We start from the raw sequence: 20,379 nt of genomic DNA on the forward strand, positions 1-20,379 counted from the left end.
GCAAAATCCCTTTGGTACTCGGGAGGAAGAAGTGAAGCTTTAAAGAAAGATAAAAATAATTAAAATAAATTCATCCCAGACAATGCCTGTGCCATTCTTGATGCAGGGTTGGGTTTCCAGGATGAGAGCATTCCCTGAAATGTTGAAGAGCTCCACTCCTAGAATTTACTTCCCAGGGAAAGCTGTGCTTTCCCAATGCTTCCCATGGTGTTCTTGCTCCGGTACTTGAGCAGAAGAGGGAGGGCCATTAAATCAAGCATTTAAAAGACAACCGACCTGCAGTCAAACACAGCTCTCTCGGTCCCTACCTGCTCCCTACCCACCAGACCAGCAAGCTGAGCATGAGGCAGACACATGGCAGCTGGAGCTTATTTCAGCAGCCACTTCTGAGGTGAGAAGATGACACCTTGGCTCAGGAGACACTTACCTTTGTCCACAGGGAAGGAATTTTACAGTGGGGATGGTGAGAAGGGTAATCAGCCGAGAGTGGTAGAGGCTGGAGGGAAAATAACCCTTGAGGGAAAAGCTGGGGCAGGAGGACCCCTCAGTGCACGCACCACTGCCTGCCTCCCACGTGTCCCCTGCTAAAACGTGGAGGCCAGCGCTCCAGAAGAGCAGCATATGGGAAGGAGACAACCGGAGATTGCCTCTGCAGCAACAGACTGACAAGCAGCAGGAAGCCAGAGAAACAGAAAAATAAAAAACAGCACCTGTTTAAAACTCATCATCTGGAAAAATGCAGGCATTCACTCAGAGGTGACCAGATGGAAAAGACATCTACAGCCTCTTAAAGGCGAGCCACTGAAGTACAAAATTCAGGACGCTTCATTATCGGCCCTCGGCCCAGAATAACTCTTAGAGATGTATCACCAAGGTTCCTATTTTCTCCGATATTTATAGTCACTCGGCCACACTTAACTTCCACTTAATACAGAATCAGGTTTTACACAGCAGTGAACACCACGTGCCCCCCAGTGACAGGTGGGCTCTTTTACAGTGGTTAACATTACACAACTGTTTCAGGAGAGGAAGTGAAGGGTGACTTATTCGTCTGAAACAGAAGGGGACAAGCGGGTGACAGTGCGACGTACGCTCCCGGCTTTATGTGAGCTAATTAAAGATTGCCAGACAGGCAACTCTGCGCACGACATCTCCTTTTATGATCGCCTGTGACCACGCAAGCTTCTCCAGCTCATCTGTATATTTCACATTTGCTCCTGCTTCACCATCTCTGTGCCCACCCCAGCTATTGGACGTCATTTTGGCGTGCCATACGGGAACCTGGACCACACAAACGAGGCAGCAGACACTTCCCTTCCATGAGATGCAATGAGATGATTTAGTACTCAGTATCTTGCTGTACACCCCTCAATGTTAACTTTCAGCTGGGGAAGGGAAAGGCTTGAGCTCAGGATTCCTTATTTCAGCTTTGTTACCATCCCAAACCAGATGACTCGTTTCTAAACACATAGCTAAGGAAACCTATTTTCAAGCACATGTAAAGCGAGATGAAACCACTAGGAAAAGCAACAATATGGAAACAAGATTAATAGGGCAATAAGTGGCTAATAATTAGGCAAGTCAATTTGATTAGACACGTGAGGTTGCATAGCGCTTATTCTAATTTATGAAATGAAGCGAGGGAGGAAGGAATATTCTGGGCAAATACTGTACAGCAAGAGAGAAAAATAGCATAGATTTTGGGAGGATGCCTATTTTTTTTTTTTATAGTCTGTTTTTCAGAGGTAGAGGAAAAGAACCAATTTTATCACTGTAAGAAGAGGCCTCCTTCCCTCCCTTTCACTGCTGCAAAAGCAGCTTCAAATTCAGCAGTCTTAAGAACAGCTCACTCAAATAAATACAAATCTGCTGGATGATGCTACTGGGGTCACAAAAGGAAAGATTTGGGACTGGTTATAAAAAAAAAAAAAAAAGAGAGTAGTATGAAAAACTAGGCTACAGCAGTGTGTTAAAAACCTTGTCATGGGGCAGGGGCAGTCAGCGCATCTTCATTTCACAGGCACACAGGGTGAACATTTCCAACCATCGTTTTAGGTTATTCATCAAAGGTCCACCACCTCAATGAAGTTTTGTTCCAAATGGCTAGCGGGAAAAAAAAAGCTAATTACTGTAGCACTTACCGAAGGAGGAGGTGGTGGCTGGACTGTGTAGGGGGGAGGTGGTGTGTCTGTTATTTCTGGATCATCATGTTCACTTTCGCTGTAGCATTCTGAGGCAGACATGGAAAATGAGCAAAAACAAAGCGTTAAACCAACATTCATTTATTCCTCACAGCGCTGTCATAACCAAAGATCACCAAGTAGGATGTTCTGGGCTGAGGAACATGCTGTAACGAGTCAATGTCCCCTACAGTTAAAATTAACCCACTTGCGGTAATGCTGCTCTACTTCGTGGCAACATTTTTTCTTTTTTTTAAGTAAAAAAAAAATTGCTAATTTGCTATGGCAGGAAATACTAGGTGGCACTCCTCTAGATAGCTTCACAAATAGGTTTGGGGTGGGTTTGTTCTTTTTGATTTTGTTTTTTTTTTTTTACCCCCTCCCTTTGCAGCCTTTAAAAGATTCTGTCCCTTAATCTCCGTAAGTTTTCCACAGCTAGCAACAGGCATTGGTGCTTTGGCTGCAATTTTGGAGAAAACAGATTGCTTGCATAGTGCTTTGGAAACCATAGAGCAGGCTCATGAGAGTCTTCTCTCACCACACGGTAACTCACGTAGGCATGCCACGCAGCACGGTAGTACCCATGCAGAGCTAGTACTAAAATTAATCACAGTGCTCTAGGACTACACACCCCACTCATCATTTTTTTAAAAATAAAAAAAAAAAAATAGAAAGCAACTCTCCCCAACGGAACTGGGGACATGAAAGGTTGCAAAGCCATAGTCGGAGCTTCGTGAGGATGGCACGAGGGAATGCGAAGTGCCAGAAGAGCAGAGGCTGCCTGCATGGTCTCTGCAGGAGCCGGCACTGCACACTGCCTCTCCCTCCACCGTGCTGTCCAGGAGCCACTGGATCTTTCTGGTGGAAGCAACCCTCCAGCTCTCTCCCCAAGTGGGCAAGGGTTGGTTATGTTCTGGGAGAACTTTGGACTGCATGGGTTCACACTGCTAGAAAGCGATGTGTTAGCAGTGTCTCTGGGAAATCGCCTGTGATTATCTCATCTTTTAACTAAATTAATTCCTGCACACTTCATTTTTGTGCATGTCGTTTGGGGGTTTTAATAAGCACAGTGTGAGGGGAACAAGAGAGAATAATTTCATACATGAGAAATAAGTTTCTAAGATGTTAACAAAGTGAAACTTAAAGAGATTCATTACTTATTTTCCCCATACTCTTTGCAGAGCTATAGGGTGTTTTTTAATAGCATAGCTGCTATTCTGTTTACTGGAAATATGTGCTGGCACATTTTAGCATAAAGGACTGAGATTGGCTGCAATAAGGCCTATATCACATCCTAAGGCTCTATTAATGCCTTCTTGAATAACTTAGTAAAGAGCTTATTGTTTCTACAGCTCCCCTTTCAGGCACACAGAACTGAAAAAGAGTCAACAGCTGTTTCTGATACTCTAAATAGGCACATGGGGCTGGGGTGGGGGGTTGTTAAAATGCATAGAAAGTACATGAATCCACAAGAACTTCCATAACAAGAGCCAAGACCCTCCTGAAGAGTTATGGTGTGCGATACAGAGGGGAGAACCAGGTCAGCAGGAACAGAAGTGACTGTGGGTAATGGCAGCATTTTTCTGAAACCTAGCAATGCCTCTGCAAGGCCACGTCCACCCGGGCACGTCAGTGGGGTGCTGAACCCACGCTCAAGGCAGCTGCTGTAGCACCTGTGACAAAACAGGCATGGAAAGATGAGGTGTTTGACCCCAGAATCAGAGTGTCTTTTTCTGAAGGGAAAATGGGCCATCACCTTTAAAAGCTGAAGAGATCTTGGCTACGTTATGTTTCTTGCAGGGTAATTAGATAACCTGCTGCAGAGGCTATTGAGTGGATTATTTTGTATCTTTCTGTCATTTTTTTATTAAGCTGAGTGGGCTGACTCATTTTGCATCGCTTTATGATTCTGAACTCAGCCAACACAACCAATACTAGATTTTTTGAGGCTTTAAAAAAAAAAATAATTTGTTTTCATGTACAGAATTTTGACCATCATCCTCTTCCATCAAATTTCTCCTTCATGAAAACATGGACAACACTTCCGACACTTCTTCCCCTACCAATGACCATGCAGTTCTTGCTACACAGCCTAATACTCAATATAGCCCTTTATCCTAATGATCTCAGGCTGTTTTGATACACAATTGGGTTCAAAGAGGACATAGACATTTTGGAGGAATTTGAGGGTATGGGAATTAACAAGTTTCCTGACAAGAAACAAAGAGGAATAAATTGATGAGAGCTGCTCAGTTTCTGGAAATTGGTGGTATATATGCTTACTAGCCCCAAAGTGGCTTTTAATAGCAAACTATAAATGCAGACAGAGTATAAACAGAGCCAAATCAGACTAACCAATAATGGAATTACGTGTCCAAAGTCTGGACATACATCACAACCTTGTTCTGGGAAACAGCAGAAGGAATGCAGAGAGGAACATTTCAGTGCTCAGACAAAACAGGCTCCATCAGCTAAGTGTTCATACTACTACAAATACCAGTTTCTTTTTCATAAAGACAGCTCCTTCACAAACTGAGCAGGTTTAAAAAAGGCACTGGGTTTCAATACTCTAAAAATGGAGGGTCAAAAGTCCAGATGATACATATTCCTCAGGTCAGAGTCCATTCCTGGTTTGCTAACGTAATACTACCCACAGCATTTCTGACTCTAAACTAGCTCCCAGCACGCATGCCCTCACCAACAGCTCTTCCAAGCACTCTGACAGGTGACTTGCTTTGTCCTCTGCCCAGATTTGTGATCTGAGTGCAGGTATCCTCCCACTAGAAAGTTCTAATAGGTCAGTGTGCAAATTAAGAAAATAAATAAATTGCTAGGGAACTTCTGAAACTACTCATTCCACAATGAACTCTTGGGCTTGGCTCTGAAGGAAATGGTAGCCTTCAGGACACTACCACCACCTCCCCTCCCAACACTGCTGTTGTTGAAACTCTTAGGAATGAAGGAGACACTAGCAATGGGTCTACACTGCACAAGATGTTCCCAAGCTAGCGAACCCCCGGCCCATAGCACAGCTCCTTTGATAATCCTTACCAGCTCAAAACCCAGAGTAGCACGGCTGTTTACCCGGAGTAACATAGCTGTTTCTCTTTGCACTTGGTAGGCTTAGCAAGCCAGCAAACTGCCAGAAAGTAGTTGCACACCTCTCACAAGATCACTGATTGTCTCTCAGTGGTACTGTTTCTCACCATTGTTTCTTTTTCTGTGATTGCTCTGTGCTGTATCAGTGTGGTTTCCGTGAGCTCAGTCAGTAGACAAACCCAAGTTGACAATTTAAAAGAAAGAAGAGAGCTGACAAAAATTTAGCCAAGTGAAAGCTGTGAAGAACATGATGTAGTTACACACTGAAACCACTGTTACGAGCGTACCTTCCTCATTCTTCCCGTTGGGTGCCTGAGGGTCTACAGCCATCCCCAGCTTACTTAGCCACCTGTGTTTGAAACAGAGGGAAGGTAGAGTTAGGGATACTTGCTTGCTCTTCTGCAAAGTTGTGCCTTTTTCAGACATGTTCTACATCACCACATCTATTTTCATTATCCTGAAGACTAAATGTCAAAGTTTCTTTTTCTTAGATCATCTTCTAGAAAGGCACTGGTTACTTGAATACTAATATTCCCTGTGGTGAGCAGGACCTGTGGTGAAGAGTTGTCTGGGACATCTTCTTTCCCTGATTCTGCAAAAAGCACTACTGATGGCTGAGGAGGTGCATTTGTGGAAGCCACAGGAAAAGTATGCATGCTATAACACAAGGCTTGGTCCTGCTTTTGAGGTGCCATATTTCATTTGAGAAGAAGCAAAAGGCATAGGAGCCCTAAAAGACGATGTCAGCTGTCCTGGCAGCACAGTCTAAGAATCTGAGCCATTTAAAACCAGACTTTCTAACCATTACATACCGCTTTCTTCAACTCCCTAGGTACTTTTGTTTTTAGTAAGTCTCACTTCCTGTGTTGCTTTAACCTATTTTTTTTTTCATTTCTCTTCCTAGGTGGCTGCATATTTCTAGTGCTAGAAACAATCCCTAGATATACTTTCTGTGTATTGTGTTTGCCTGTAGGTCATTCAGATCTATCCAGGTTTTGATAAACTAACAACTGAAAAAGCTCAAGCTTTTCACATTAAAACTCAAGGCCTAAATAGGGAATGTATGAAGGGCAGGAATTAAGATTCATAACTCTGAAAAAAACATCGTGTCTGATCTTGATTCTGCTGAAGCAATGGGAAATTTCCTTGTAAGATCAGTGTCAGAGTAACTGGATTTTTGGACTGCAGCATGAACAACAGAGACACATAACAATTCAAGAAAATAAAGTGTCATTTCTGCAAGAGTGGATTATTGACTTTCTTCTAACAGCTAATTGTAACAGAGTGATTTTTTTAAAATAAAAAAATATCTTAGCCAAATAAAAAGTTTGCTAAAAAATCAAGGACTTCATTAACCACAAGGTCAGACAGATTGCTAGTAACCTCATGTAACTGGCCAAGCAAATGCACACAGCTAGCCAGCACGCGTTTACTTTCCGTGTGTGCATGACAATAGCAAATACATGCTAAATTAATGAAGCAGATGACTGTATTAATAAATCCACTGTTGATTTAATAGTTATATATGCATGAAGAGTTACAAAAGGTCAGGATCCGTCAAGCGTTTATGCACACCAGTAACTCGACACACGCGAATGCCCCAGCGAGTTCAGTGGAACCATTCACATGCATATGTATTTGCGGGACTGGAGCCAAGAGGACAGATGTCTTCTGGTCTGTTTTGACATATGCGTGAGTATGCATGTACTTTAAGTATTAAATGCATTTATTTTATACTTTGCCAAGGAAAACATAATCAATTACAACAGTGAGGAACTGGTATTAGTGCAGCATAGTGCAAGCTGCTCTAATGCTAGGCTACCTAGCTTTAAGCCAAAATAAAGTTTCCTTGAGAAGTAGAGTTTGAATAAAATCATTCTGGGGGCATAAGAGCTGGGACACCTGCATAGATTTCAATCACTCACTTACATGAGACTAAACATTTCAAAAGTGTCATTAAGACACTGAGAATTCCCAGTTGGGCTCCAAACTGGCTGTTGGCACTCACTAATGTCCTCCAGTAGCTCTAATGTTCCTTTTCCTCCTCCCTACATCCTTCCCTCTTTTCTCCCTCAACCAGAGTTGCTCTCTTTACAGAAATATTCCTGTCCAGTAGTCCCTCATCCTCAATCATCCTCAGGCCATCTGCCTCAACAACTTGTACTTTAAATACATTTTAATTGCACTGCTTTGTGTCCAGTATTTGACCATTTAATGCAAGACCATTGTGAACAGACTGCAATCTGAAGTAAAAAAAAAGACAAGATATGAGATGGATCTAAATCAGCCAAAACTGGATCACTAGCAAATAGTCTCTATTTGTGGTTCAGTGGTTTCTAGAATGACAGCATTCATATCCATTTTTACTTAGAATAGAATCATAGAATGTTTTGGGCTGGAAGGGACCTTCAAAGGTCATCTAGTCCAACCCCCCAGGCAAGAAGCAGGGACATCTCCGACTAGATCAGGTTGCTCAGAGCCTCATCCAGCCTGGCCTTGAATGTTTCCAATATTTCTTGCATTAAAAACTGCATGAATGAATTTTTCTTATGGACATATGCAGAAAGAAAATTTCAGATCTGTCACGAGGATTGTTTAACTGCAACATAGTTTGGCACTCAAGTAAATGCTTACTTTCATTAAAGAAGCAGCGCTTTCTATGCCTTTAACTGCCCTTGTTAACTGACATGCTACTCTGAAAGCAGACACTTATGTTCTAGTACAAGATGACTTCTGGGACAAAGCTATATTAAGCTTTTCCCTCGCTTTCCTTTGCTTTTCTTTCTTCCTTCACTTCTCCCAAGGTGATGAACTTGCTATCAAATCTTTGCACCTCTATAACACAAAGGGATTTATACCAGCAAATGTCAAGAAGATTAGCATCAAAATCAGGCTAATAAATGCAATTCTGATTTCAACTGTCATTAGTGAACAAATAGCAGTTGTTTCCCTCTATACAGTGACCAGAAAACAAAATAGACTCAGTAATTCCCCAAATAACTTTGTCAACAACCACTTGACAGTGAGAGAATGAACTTTCAAAGGGTGTTCTCAGGCATGAGACAGAATGAAACATGGCCAGTCACTCCTACTTACGTGTTCATTTCCAGAACATTTTCTGCCGCAAAATAAAATGTCTTGATCTGTGGGTGGCTGATCTTAATAGCACTTTGAGAAAATAAAAATAGAAAAGATATGAAGAAATAAAGTTTACATAAGAAAGAGGAAAAAAAATGAATGAATTATTTAAAATATTTATTCACTCCACTATATTAGTCTGGATCAGTTTATCCATCCATATAGCTCTTTCCTTAAAATTCTGGACTATTTTTAGCTCATTTCGTAGGCCACACATTATTCAGAGGGTATAAACTGCAGGAGGTATAAGGGAAGGAATAAGGAATGAAAAAAGACTTTGATTATTCCATTACATAATTCTGTTTCATGCCCACATCTTGGATACTCTATGCACTTTTGCTTTCCCTAGCTCTGAAAAGCAAAGTAACCCTGAAAAAGGTTCAGAGAAAGCACGAGGGGTGACCCAAGGTGTGAAACAGCTTCCATGAGTGGTTAATCAGGCTAAGACCCCATAGCATGGAAGACGGATGGCTAAAGGGACACATGGTACAATAAAAGCAGAAGCGGCATGCAGCAGGTGAATAGGGACTGACTTTTCACTGTCTTTTCCAAGACAAGTTTTAGGAGGCACCAAAGAAGCAACAACTGGGTGGCAGGTTTGAAACAAACAGAACATAGGTAGTCCCCCAACTACCTCCGATTGTTACCCTGTTGTCTCAGCCCCAGACTATGCTTTAGGTGAATATCCAGCCAGTAAAACTTTTTGGAGTCTTTTTTTTTTTCCCTAAAACATAGTCTCCGACCCTGAGACTGTGGCTTCCCTCTTTTGTTCCTCCTTAGGTAACTGACCCTACCCCATGGAAGCACACTGTATGACTGGGCCCCAGCTGACCCAGCAGTACTTGTCACTCCTCACATTTCCCCTAACTTACCCTTTCCCAAGTAAGTGATGAGCACGTGTTTCTCTCCCAGTCACTGAAAGTCAACAGCTGCAGAAGTGAAGGGCAATGTTTTCTCATGGTCCTGTACTATGTGACTCAACCTTTCCTCTGAGAAAACACAATGGAGCTCCCCATATTCAAAATAGCTCTCTCCTTTCTTTGGAGGAGTCAAGCTCACAGTTAATCTCAAGAACACCTACAGCTAATCACAGCGTGAGACCTGAACAGAAGAATGAAGGCTTTCTCTTGAGGGTCAAAATAAAAACCTGAGTTTTATAACTCTGAACAGCAGCAACACCCCTCCAAACCTTTGAAGTGTACTCAGAAGCAGCTGGAAGTCAGTGCTGTACATGGAGTCCGGAGAGGATATTTTGAAATCTGCACCCTGCTAAAAAAAGCTTTTATTCCCTGCACAACCAAAGGCTTCAAGTACAGCCCAAGCTCAGTTGCATCAGTTGCATCACTGTTGATGTCCCCACCTAAGAGAAAGTATCTGAGATAGACTACAACTTACTCATCATCAGTGAACAAAGAGAAAGGAGAAAAAAAAAAAAAGCATTTGGCATACTGATCTACTTTTTTTACTTGTTGTTTTAGCAGAGTATATCTGGCAGAGAATTTTCAAAAATACTTTTGCAATATGGTTTTCTTTCAGTAGCTCAGTTAATATCTCATTACTTTTACAACACAGAAGAGTTCCATATAGCTTCATTGTCAGGCACTACTGAGACGCAATTCCTTGAAACGTTTCAAAAATCATGCAAAACTGGGAGCAAGAGATAAACTTACTGCTTTTTTTTGCATTCAGTTGCTCGGTCCACACTGAAGTCTGGAAGTCTGATAAATCCTTCTGCTTTTTCAGCCTGCAATTAAAATAAATAAGTTAATAAATGAATAAATAAAAATCACCACATCAACAAATTGGTAAGCGACCAGACTCCAAGGCTTGATGAAATTTAACATGCAAGTGCTTGGTTTTGACAGCTTTTTATACTGTGAAAATATATGCTCATCACCATGGGGACAGATTAACACCCGATGTTTTGGCTGATATTTGGGAACAAGAAATATTCCTATACCAGCTACTCCTTGTGCAAGTCCTGAATGCTAGAAAGCCACCACTGTCTGTGCAAGTGGTAGAGTGCTAGCATAGGATTTGTTGTACAGTTCCAAATATTGAAGTGCCTGAAAGAGGAAGGATGCTCAACTCCTACAACAGTGCTGAGGTAGATTCCCCCTCCTCCTCACCTCAAAGCACTTCTATCAGAGCACCCTTATCTAAGATTCCTGGGTAAGTCGTAAGTCTAGTCCAGAGCCTAAATTTGTCAGGGGCAAAATTTAGGTTTGGATCAAACCAGGACTAAAAACAGCGGAAAAGTGGAGGGACCAGATTCCTTCACAGCCATCAGCGATCACACTTGTTTCAACAAAAAGATGAGCCACATTTTGTGCATAGACCACAGAAAGTGAAACTACTGAACCTCTGCTCTAAACACAGAAGCCTCTCAAAAGAGGCAGACGACATGAGAGGATGAATAAAGGTTATATCATCTCTTCAGGTCTGGATTTTACATACAATCTCAAAGGAGCATTTGTTCCACCATACAGCACTCATCTGTGTTACACAGACACATAACAGCACCACATATAATGATCCATATATGTTGGAAAAAATACACGTCTATAGCAACAGGAATTCAAAAGTGACCCAAAGTGCCCCTAGGTAGAGATGGAGGAGGGTCTCCCCTGGGTAATTCTAACATGCACCATTTTGTAGGGTCCCCTATATACACCTGTACGTGCACAAGGCAGAGGCAATATGGACTGCTCCCACGCTGGGAGGTGAAACGTGCAAGGGGATGGTCCCAAGCAGCTGAGCTCTGTAGTTAAACACTGCAAACCAGCCTCAGATGGCTTCGGCCACCCAGCTATCACTCCTCACAGAAATTTGCAGGCATGGTACAGGAGCTACCAAAAGCCATGCAGACCTTGACAGCATGCTGTTTATATGCAGTCACTCTTTTCTGGACAGGAGAGGGCTTACTGAGCATTGGCATCTCTGTTCCAGGTCAGCTGGACTCTGTCAGACAGTGGCCCCAGCAAAACCGAAGTTACCCGTTTGCCTCAAATCTCTCTTCTTGCTGCCTGCAGCTGAAACATCTTCCTTTACTACATCTATCTACATGCACCCCATCAGCCACAATAGGACTAGGACTCCTCCTAAGAGGAGCAATAATGTAGACAAAAGTCTGTAGCACATAATGTCAGGAAAAACTGTACTTTCCAAAAACATAGAAAGTGTTCAGTCCTGAATCATTTTTTTGTTGCTCCCAGCCCTTATCCCTAGGCACATTAAAATTCTGAAAATGTACACTGGGTTAAAGCAGGTAAAATATACACAATGATTACAAAGACAGAGGATAAATGAAAATGACTGACAGTATCTCAAGTCACATTATGCACGAATATGAAGAGACTATAAAAAGATGTTCATCGAGACAAGTCTTTCAGCTTTAATGCTTGGAAGTATGAATCTCTGAGAACTGAAATATGGATGCAGAATGGATATTTCAGTGGGTGGCTTCCCCGCTCCTCTGCATATCTGTTCTTTGGTATACAATAAATCATGGCATAACCATCATTCCTGCAGTTTACATGCATTAAATATTCATATGAGAGGCTGATGTTTTGCATCTTCACCAGTAAATGGTTTTGCCTGCTCCAGCAAAAAAACAAAAAAACAAAAAAAACCAAAAAAAAACCCCAAAAACAAAACATCAGTGAAAGGGAGGTTTTTGTTCTTTTCTTTCAGTGCAGAAGAAACAATTATGTTTATCAGCAACCGGGCTAAAAAAACTTTGATTTTGCAATGCAGCTTCATTTGTACTGAAAAGTGCTTATTTGCTATCACGAGTTTTTAACTTTCTCTGATTATATTTGTATCTATCAAACTTGTTTAGAGCCTGGCTTGAGGAGCTTTTGTTTCAGTTCCACAGGTTGGAATTTAGTGAGACTAAACTCATTGAGATAAAATAACAATTAACTTAAAAAAAAAATCTACAAGATTTTTTAAAAGTCTTTTTTTTTAAAACAAAAAAAAGTCTATTTCAATCAATTAGATCTTAAACTAGTATTTCCATAGATCCATAGTACAGCAAGTATATAGGGACGAGTGAATGAGCAGGGGTGAATAAAGGAGGAGCTCTATTCATGGGCTGCATTATAATAAAGATAGAGAATGTACTATCCTGCCTTTCTGTACCAAAAAGAGTGGTCACTTACTAGATCAGGTGCAGTGGGAACACTGAAATTCCTGTTTGATTCCCAAGATCAACTTAAGAACACCAGAGATTAACCTCCAAAAAAAGCACTTCATGAGGTATCAAAGTCATTATAACACACATTGCTGGATGAGAAACCTATACAATGCCAGTTGGCTCTCTGCAGTATGAATCAATAAACTTAGTTTTTTTAAAAAAAAAAAAAAAAAAAAAAAGAGAGAGGGGGATCCAGAAGACCCTATGTGAAGGAATACAGCCAGGTATCTGCTCACTCACACACCAATAAATCCATGGTGTGAGCTAGGTAAGCCATCAGGTGGGTTGGCCTTATGTGGGTAACTAGGGTCTGGGGTGGGTCAGCCTTACCTGTTACGAATGCAATCACAGCTCAGCCAGTTTTATCTACTGGTGCGGTAGCCACTGGTCTAGACCGCATTCTATAAATTGCTTGGGGCGCTGCACAAGCACTCATGAGATTAAGTCCCTGCAATGCCATTAGATAAGTCACTGTCTCTATTGTCAATATATACAAATATTTAAGCATTTGGATTTTGTGTTGGACTAGTGAATTATCAGGACCCTGTAAGCTAGCTGGGGATTCTCACCTGGGGTGCTCCCACCCATGTAGAGATGGAACTTGGACTTGAACCACTGACATATCCAATGAGTACCCAAATTAGAGGACTACTCTCTAAATTGGTAATGGAAATAGGTCTGCAAGCTTTGGTTTCAATAATTTACATTTACCAGTTTTACAACAGAGAAACGTCCAGACTTCTTACGCAGTATTTGACATGTTCTGGCTGGTAAAAGATTATGTTCCATGCATTCAGGTTTGATATTTTTCTGCCAGTGATTTCCCATTTGTTCATTTATAAGAAAAGCTTAATGTTTCGTTTTATGTATGAGTGACAGAAAGGAGGATAGTGGTGTGAATTTTTCTTTTATTTTAATGCACTATTGCTACATATCTCAAATGTGCCATCTATATAATGGAAAACAGGGGTTTGATGGGTATGAAGTTTCACAATTATAAAAGAAAAAAGGAAGGAAAAAAGGAAATAACAGTGAAACCTTATGACCATTATTTGAGTCAGCAAATAGAATTCCAAATAAACACTAGGAACAGAACATGTGGAAGTCATCTTTTCAGTCCTTCTTGGAATAAAAATGACATTTTAAAACATTAAAAGTGTATAGAAGTCCTAAATGTTTTCTTTTGTCTGAAATGTTATCTTTAATGTGACTTTAAGCATGCTATTATTTAACTCACACATTTCACTCAAACTTCCTTCAGATTTGATTGCAATGCTGTAACCTTGACCTGTTTCCTATTTAATCAGGATGTTTGAAAGAATAAGCTGTTATCTCTTGTGGTTTTTATGCAGGTTAGCCTAACATATAAATCTGCACTTCTTGCTATGCCCAATTGTAGGAAAATAATTTCAATAACAAGAGTCTCTGCAAATGCTTGGGGCAAAATGAGAGTAACCACTTTTCCATGGAAAAAGATTTTCACTCAAAAAAAAATTTAAAACATATTTATGAAATGTAAATCATAGAATCATAAAGTAGTTAAGGTGGGAAGGGACCTTTAAAGGCCCAATGAAAGACACTAACGTCCTTTTTAGCTTGCCTCAATACATTATCTAAATGTTGTTTCTTTAGAAGATTTAGTAAATCATTTAATAGACATTTTTCAATATTGAAAGTGAATGTGACAGAGCAGAAAGATTTTTATTTTTTTTTAAATAGTGCTGTAAAGTGAAAATATCTAGTTAGTGTAGAACAGCTGAAATCTGCAATTCAGGGTACCCCTTATGGCTTCATCACAGTGTTTCAGTGCTGCCCCTAGAAGACTCAGTGAGTGTTGGACGAGCAGTTCAGTCCTCAAGCCTTTTTAGTCTTTTTTTTTCTCTCTGACAAGTACACCAGTGAGGCAACCTATAGAACTGTGAATAATTTGTGTAAGATATTGGACCAGAGGTCCCCAAAGCCCTCAGCACAATCAGCCAACATCAATGACTTTATCATTCACGTGGCAGCTACTATAACTCAAAGGTGAAATGTTTCTGTTTTAAAAGACTGCAATTACAGAGTTCTTCCAAAGCTGTTGGAGTGAGGACCAATTTAAATGCAGAGGAATAAAAACCCAAAGATAAATAGTGACAGTAGATCACAGCCTGCAGCCCTTTGATTTTATATTTACATTTCTTTTCAGCTGAATCCCCATGACAACCATCGTTAACACATCCTGCAAAACTGTATTTCAACTCTACTTGGAAAACCAGCTGAGCTACTCTAAAGGCCCACAAGACAGAGGCGTTTAGTCTTCTGTCCCTTTCCACCCAACACTATCCAACATGGTCACAAGCGCAAGCAGTCATGAGCATGGGACTGCATGTCCCTCCAGGGTTTCAGTATGAGAACTAAAGCTGCTAAAGGGGCAGGCAGGATCACATGCTGTCCTTTTTAGACACTTGTCTTCAAGGCAGCTCCCTATAGAGAGCAGTACTCGAAAGAGGGAACCAAATGCTAACGAAGAACAGTTGTGCAAAGAGTCTGAATGCACCTAGAGAGTCTGACTGCTCAGATCCATTTTCTGACATTTTTTATGTTGCCATTGCAAAAGCAACCCTTCTGTGTTTCCTCCTAGTCCAAACAACTTCCCCTCCCCAGACAGGGAAGATGCGTCCAGGCTGCAAACAAAAGTTAACCTGCCTCATGTCATATCTATGTTCTATAGAAAGAGTAACCATACGTGGGAAGAGGTTTCAGGGCAGTCTACCCAAGCCTGCTGACACCTAACTTCACCACTCCCAGTACCTCAGCTAACCAGCTGAAAGCTAATTGGGGTTTGCTTACGTGCTCTGGTTTACTTTCAGTGAAGAAGCTTGACTCTCGGGGTGTCTGATCTACTGTTGCTGACCCTTCCCAGCATTTTATTATTTTTTTCTCTTTTGAGCTGTGGCTTTCACAGTGTATTTTATCTTAAATCGAAGGAACTACCACCTGCAAATGTCACCACAGATGTCCTATATCACCTCCCTCAATCTGCCTCATGTGAAAGACCCAGAACCAGAGTGGCTTGAAGCAAATTAAATCAAAGTGACAGAAACATCCAGAGCTTCAGAGGTCCCTGAAGACAGACTTCACCGAGAACATGACGTCAGCTGAGGTTACCTACCCAAATCAAGGCAACGCATGTTCCTATACAATTCCACCCACTCCCTATTTTCTCCATCTCCATTAGAAAAAAAGGTTAGGTCCAGCACCTCGTTGCTATGCTACAGTTGCCAGTGTCTGATTGACTGCGGTTTCCACACAGCCGCGAACAAAACACACTTGTTTCTCACAAGAACGAAACTGGTCAAGCAAAGCTACAGGCAACCAGTGTGCCCCAGTTCCTTCAACGTCAGCCCTGCTTCTCCGCCACCACCTTTCACTTCAGCCTCAAAGATGGTCTGTCACAGGAAGCCTCAGGCACGTGAGGAGCAGAGCTCCTCCTCTTTCAACACAACTATGGATTTAAGATTGTCATCTTGGATGCCCTGTTGGGACCAAGGATTAACTCCACTGAAGGCAGTGGAAGTGCAGGTAGTATTAAAGCCAGGCCAGATATAGAAGTAAAAGAAATATCAAGCAAGCCACGGAATATGTCACTGCTATTTCTGCTCCATCAGTCTAGAGGTGGAAATATCTGTGAAAACACAACAGGTCTAATTCATTTCAGATATGACTCTGAGCATGACTCTGGTCTCATCAACTTAAGTCAGCAGGTCTTAGCGAAGGACAACCCCTCTCCTTCCCACACCCTGTAATTACTGCCGTTCTGCAAACATTGCCTGAATCTACGTTCGTGCAGAGGTTGCACTTTAAGCTGTCCAAAGAAACTTCAAGTTTTTTAACATAAAATAGTGTGCGAAAGTCAGCAGAAGTTGAAAGCAAAGCAGTGCTACCAGCTAGCATGTTTACAAGAAGAACTGTAATAGGTGAGAAGTCAGGGATGACGTAAGCCAACAGTATTTTGAAGCCGTATGAGCTCTTTAGAGCACGTGAAATAAATCAGAATGAGGATGCCACATGTTCTTCAGCCTTGTTCATTTTGGGGCAGTGACACTCGGAAAGCAAGCATGGACTAAAAGGATGAGTTCACCCAAATGACGAATGCTGTCCAGGAGCAGCGGGATCAGCATGACCGTGGCTTCTCTGGATCCCAAGAGCAGAATTTAGCCAAGCCACAGCAACTAAAGGAACTGGAGGAACTGCACCTCTCCCCCATCACTCTTCTCTTCCCAGAAGGCAAACTTTGCCTAGTCTTGCCTCATTTTATTTCCTCCCAGCTTGGTTACTTTTCATAATGATTACTTTCTGACGCTTCCTGCATCTAAAAGGCACATCAGCCAGCTCACCTTTCTAACGCTTCTTGGCCAGAAGTATAACTGTAAGTGGTGATTTAGAGCAGCTGATGCTAATAAGGGTTTGCAAGGTGTTAGTGCCTCTGATGAGTATATCTGCCAGGCCATGTCTTTCAATTACAGATATTATAAGCACTGGGAAAATAAAGGGGGCTGGGAGGGAGTGGGTGGGTGGGTTGTTTTGTTTTGGTTTTTTACTTTTCCTATTTCTTTTCTTCCTCTTTTCTCTTTCTCTCATGCATGTATTTGACTTGGTCTTGAAAGAAACCTAAATCAGACTACCACAACACCACAAAAAACAACAACCCAAGATGAGCAGACTTGTTTTGACTTTCCCCCCCCCCCAAAAAAAGAATAGTTAATACCATCTTTAAATGCCAATCAAAGTTTTTATTCTGTTTAAAAAAAAAAAAAACAACAACAAAAAAAACAACACTGTACCCATAACTGACTGGAGAATGTGAAATACTCTTTAGGTGAGTAAAGTTTTGTTTAGGGTTTGGGGATTCTTTTAATAGTTTAAACTATTTTATTTGTTCCCTGAAACAGTTAGTAAGATTTTTAATGGCGATTACTGCAATAGAAATAAACAAGTGGAAACAATTCAGATTGCATTTGATTTCTTAAACTGCTCTAAAAATTAATAAGGTTTTCTTTAATCTTTCATCCTTCACTGGGCCTGGGATATGCTCATTTCGAGACCAGCCCATTTGCGTTTAGGAAACCTGATGCTTGTCCACAATTCCTCACTGAAGCTGCTGAGTTTCAACCTATGTTGTGGCTGGCATCTCCTAATCCTCTGCACCTCCCAATTTTGGCCTCTGTCAGTCCATCACTTGAACATGAGAAAAGCTTTTTTTTTTTTTTTAGAGGTAGCAGTGCAAGACAGCAAAGTGAAGAGAATAATTATGTCTGAGTATTCCTAGGATGGGCAAGACACCCTCTCTGCCCAACCAAACCAAGCCGTAGGAACCAGCCAGGAATAAAACCAGCTGCTCCCGAGGACTCACTGCTGCTTTGCACACAGCCATAACCTTTCATTAAAGGGGTTACTCTGGATTTCTCATTATGTCTTCCCCTTTTTCAGCTTTTTAGTTCCTAGTTTCTTCGGTTGATTACAGGAATTCAGTGCCTGCTGCTCTTTATCTCTGACTATTTCCCACTCGCGCTCTAAGTGCAGTAGGCTACTCAGGCTGGATTGGCAGGAAGAGAAATGCTATCTATCCTGAATGGAGAGCTGGACCTTGACTTCGAAACACTGTGTCCTCTTGCAGATTTGACTTTTAGCATCGACAGATCGGAGCAGCAAGTTAAAAACAAAATCAGCAAAACACGAGAACCTTCATTACAATGCTCTGGATGAGACATCAGCAAGACCAGGAGTAAAAGTATCACTGACTGACAGTGGTCATATCTGCAACCCTACCAGTGCAAACTGTGAAAAAAAAAAAAGAATGAAAAAAAAAGACAAGAAACTTGAAAATAAAATTAAAAAAAAAAACAAACAGATTAATCTCAGTGTGGAAGGGGATGGAGAGAGAAGTAGGAGAGAGACTTCTGAAAATTAAACTAATTAGAAGTGAAAAAGCATTCCTGTTTTGAGTCTTGATAGCAAGTGTCTGCAAGCTGCCCAACCCAGGAAAACCTTTCCCAAATTGAAATGCCACCAGTGTCTGCAAAGAGCAGCTCTTTAAAGGGCAGAACAGCCAGCAAGTTAACATTTCACAAGTACTTGCTGAACTAGAAAACGCATAGTTTTCTGCATGTTTCACATTCACATAGACACTTCCCAGATTACAAGAAATGTCAGGACTGAGAAACAAACCCAATCATCATCTCCAGGGTGAATCTAAACTGTGACCCCCGCTCCCCTTCTCTTTGTCCCAGCAAATGCTGTTTGTCCGGCAACCAGAGTTGGATGAACGCTGTACTCACCAGCTGACTGCTGTACCAATACAGCGACGACTCCTTCAGCACACACCAGAACTTTTTCCATTTGTTGCCAATGAAAGCTCCTTTTTCTTTCTTTTTGTAGAGCCATCCTTGGCAATCAGCTTGCCCCAGCTCTTTACACGATATCCTCCGTCGGCTCATTATAAAGAACCCTGTGCCATTAAAAATACAGTGTTCTGCTTGTTTAAAAGTGCATTAGCAGGAGAGATGTTACTGCCAATTAAAGATATCAACCTTACTTAGCAATCTCAATGAGCCAGCCAAGCATATCTTAAAATACACTTAGAAGTTGTTCAGTTTTATAATGGCTGTGACAGTAAAACACGTATTCATTTAAAGGCATTCTGACATGCAGAAAAAAATCCAGTAAACTATAGATAATGCAGACCCTAATTAATGCTAAGAAAACCATACGTGAGATTTTGTAAATCAAAAATATCTCCTTTGATCCTTTTAAGAGAAGCATGCATATATTTCCCTTCACACAGCTGCACTGAAAAGAACACATCTATTCAAGTCAGCCAGAGAAAACTGTTACGCCAAGTGCATGAAAACCGCTCCTGTATGTGGATGTGCAGGCAGCTGATTCTACCTCACTGCTTTCCAGCTTTGATTCAATTAACATACCACATGGATTTAGTCCAAAGGAACAGCCCGTTGTCATTTTTTTTTTCCTCAGAATCGGTGCAAGAATCAGTGGAGTTAAAAAGCAGCCTTCCACCAGCTGAGTAGCAGTATAAAATCCTCACCCTCCCAAGAATAAGCCATAGTAAGAAAATAACAAAAGAGGAACCCAGAAGAGAAAAGAAGAAAATCTCTCATTACCTTGACTTTTCTTTTTTGTCTTCTGACGCAAAGGAACCTGTAAGAAATGCAGGAAGGAAAGAAAAGAGGAAATTTCAGATTGTGTTGCAACATTTGTGTAGAAAGGGGAGGGGGAAGCTAGAGAAGGACGCGGTGGTGATGCTGGTGGTATATGCAGGATGGAAATGCATAACCCACTCGCTGCTGAAGGGACGTTAGTAGCTGAAGCATAAAATGTGTTAATTAAAATTGATGTATATCTAGTTCAGTAAGAGCAAATGTAACTCTATTATACATGTGTCTTTCTACTAGTGCTTCCTGTTTCACACCCACAGGCAGCTTCTACTCTGCTACGCGTTTGCCTGAATTGTATTCTCTATTCAGAAGTTAAAAAATAAGAAGTTAGAACTCCAGCATTTTACTGCCTCGTTAGACGCCACGAGGGGGATTTACAAACACAGGGAGATTAAAAATACATGCCAGGTGTCTGATTGTCCTTTATCTAATTCTAAGAAATCCTGAAAAAGAAAAAAAATTGGATTTTCCACTCTTTTTTTTTTTTCATTTAGTGCAGAGAATGTATTCTCCCCCTATGTAAGAGTTTCATAATATTTCTTTAAAAAAA

General features: G+C 41.2%; 1 protein-coding gene across 4 annotated transcripts in view; it reads right to left on the bottom strand.

Moving 5' to 3' along the window:
- IPCEF1 (interaction protein for cytohesin exchange factors 1) overlaps positions 1-20,047 on the bottom strand; it is a 39,936-nt gene extending 19,889 nt beyond the window's left edge. The window contains exons 1-7 of one of the 4 annotated variants that reach the window (XM_086743521.1): positions 19,953-20,047; positions 19,776-19,812; positions 18,933-19,102; positions 10,088-10,161; positions 8,376-8,447; positions 5,567-5,628; positions 2,142-2,230 (exon numbers count right to left, since the gene is read on the bottom strand). In XM_086743521.1, the coding sequence (XP_086599647.1) occupies positions 2,142-2,230; positions 5,567-5,628; positions 8,376-8,447; positions 10,088-10,161; positions 18,933-19,102; positions 19,776-19,812; positions 19,953-19,985 (537 nt within the window). In that variant the 5' untranslated portion in view covers positions 19,986-20,047. Of the gene's footprint in view, positions 1-2,141; positions 2,231-5,566; positions 5,629-8,375; positions 8,448-10,087; positions 10,162-18,932; positions 19,103-19,338; positions 19,419-19,577; positions 19,717-19,775; positions 19,813-19,952 lie in introns of those variants that run through there. The other 3 variants (XM_086743522.1, XM_086743523.1, XM_086743524.1) reach the window with 3 other exon arrangements.
- Positions 20,048-20,379: the final 332 nt, after the last annotated feature.

Source organism: Chlamydotis macqueenii, chromosome 3, assembly GCF_036417535.1.
Source record: "Chlamydotis macqueenii isolate bChlMac1 chromosome 3, bChlMac1.mat, whole genome shotgun sequence".
NCBI classification, from domain to species: Eukaryota; Metazoa; Chordata; class Aves; order Otidiformes; family Otididae; genus Chlamydotis; species Chlamydotis macqueenii.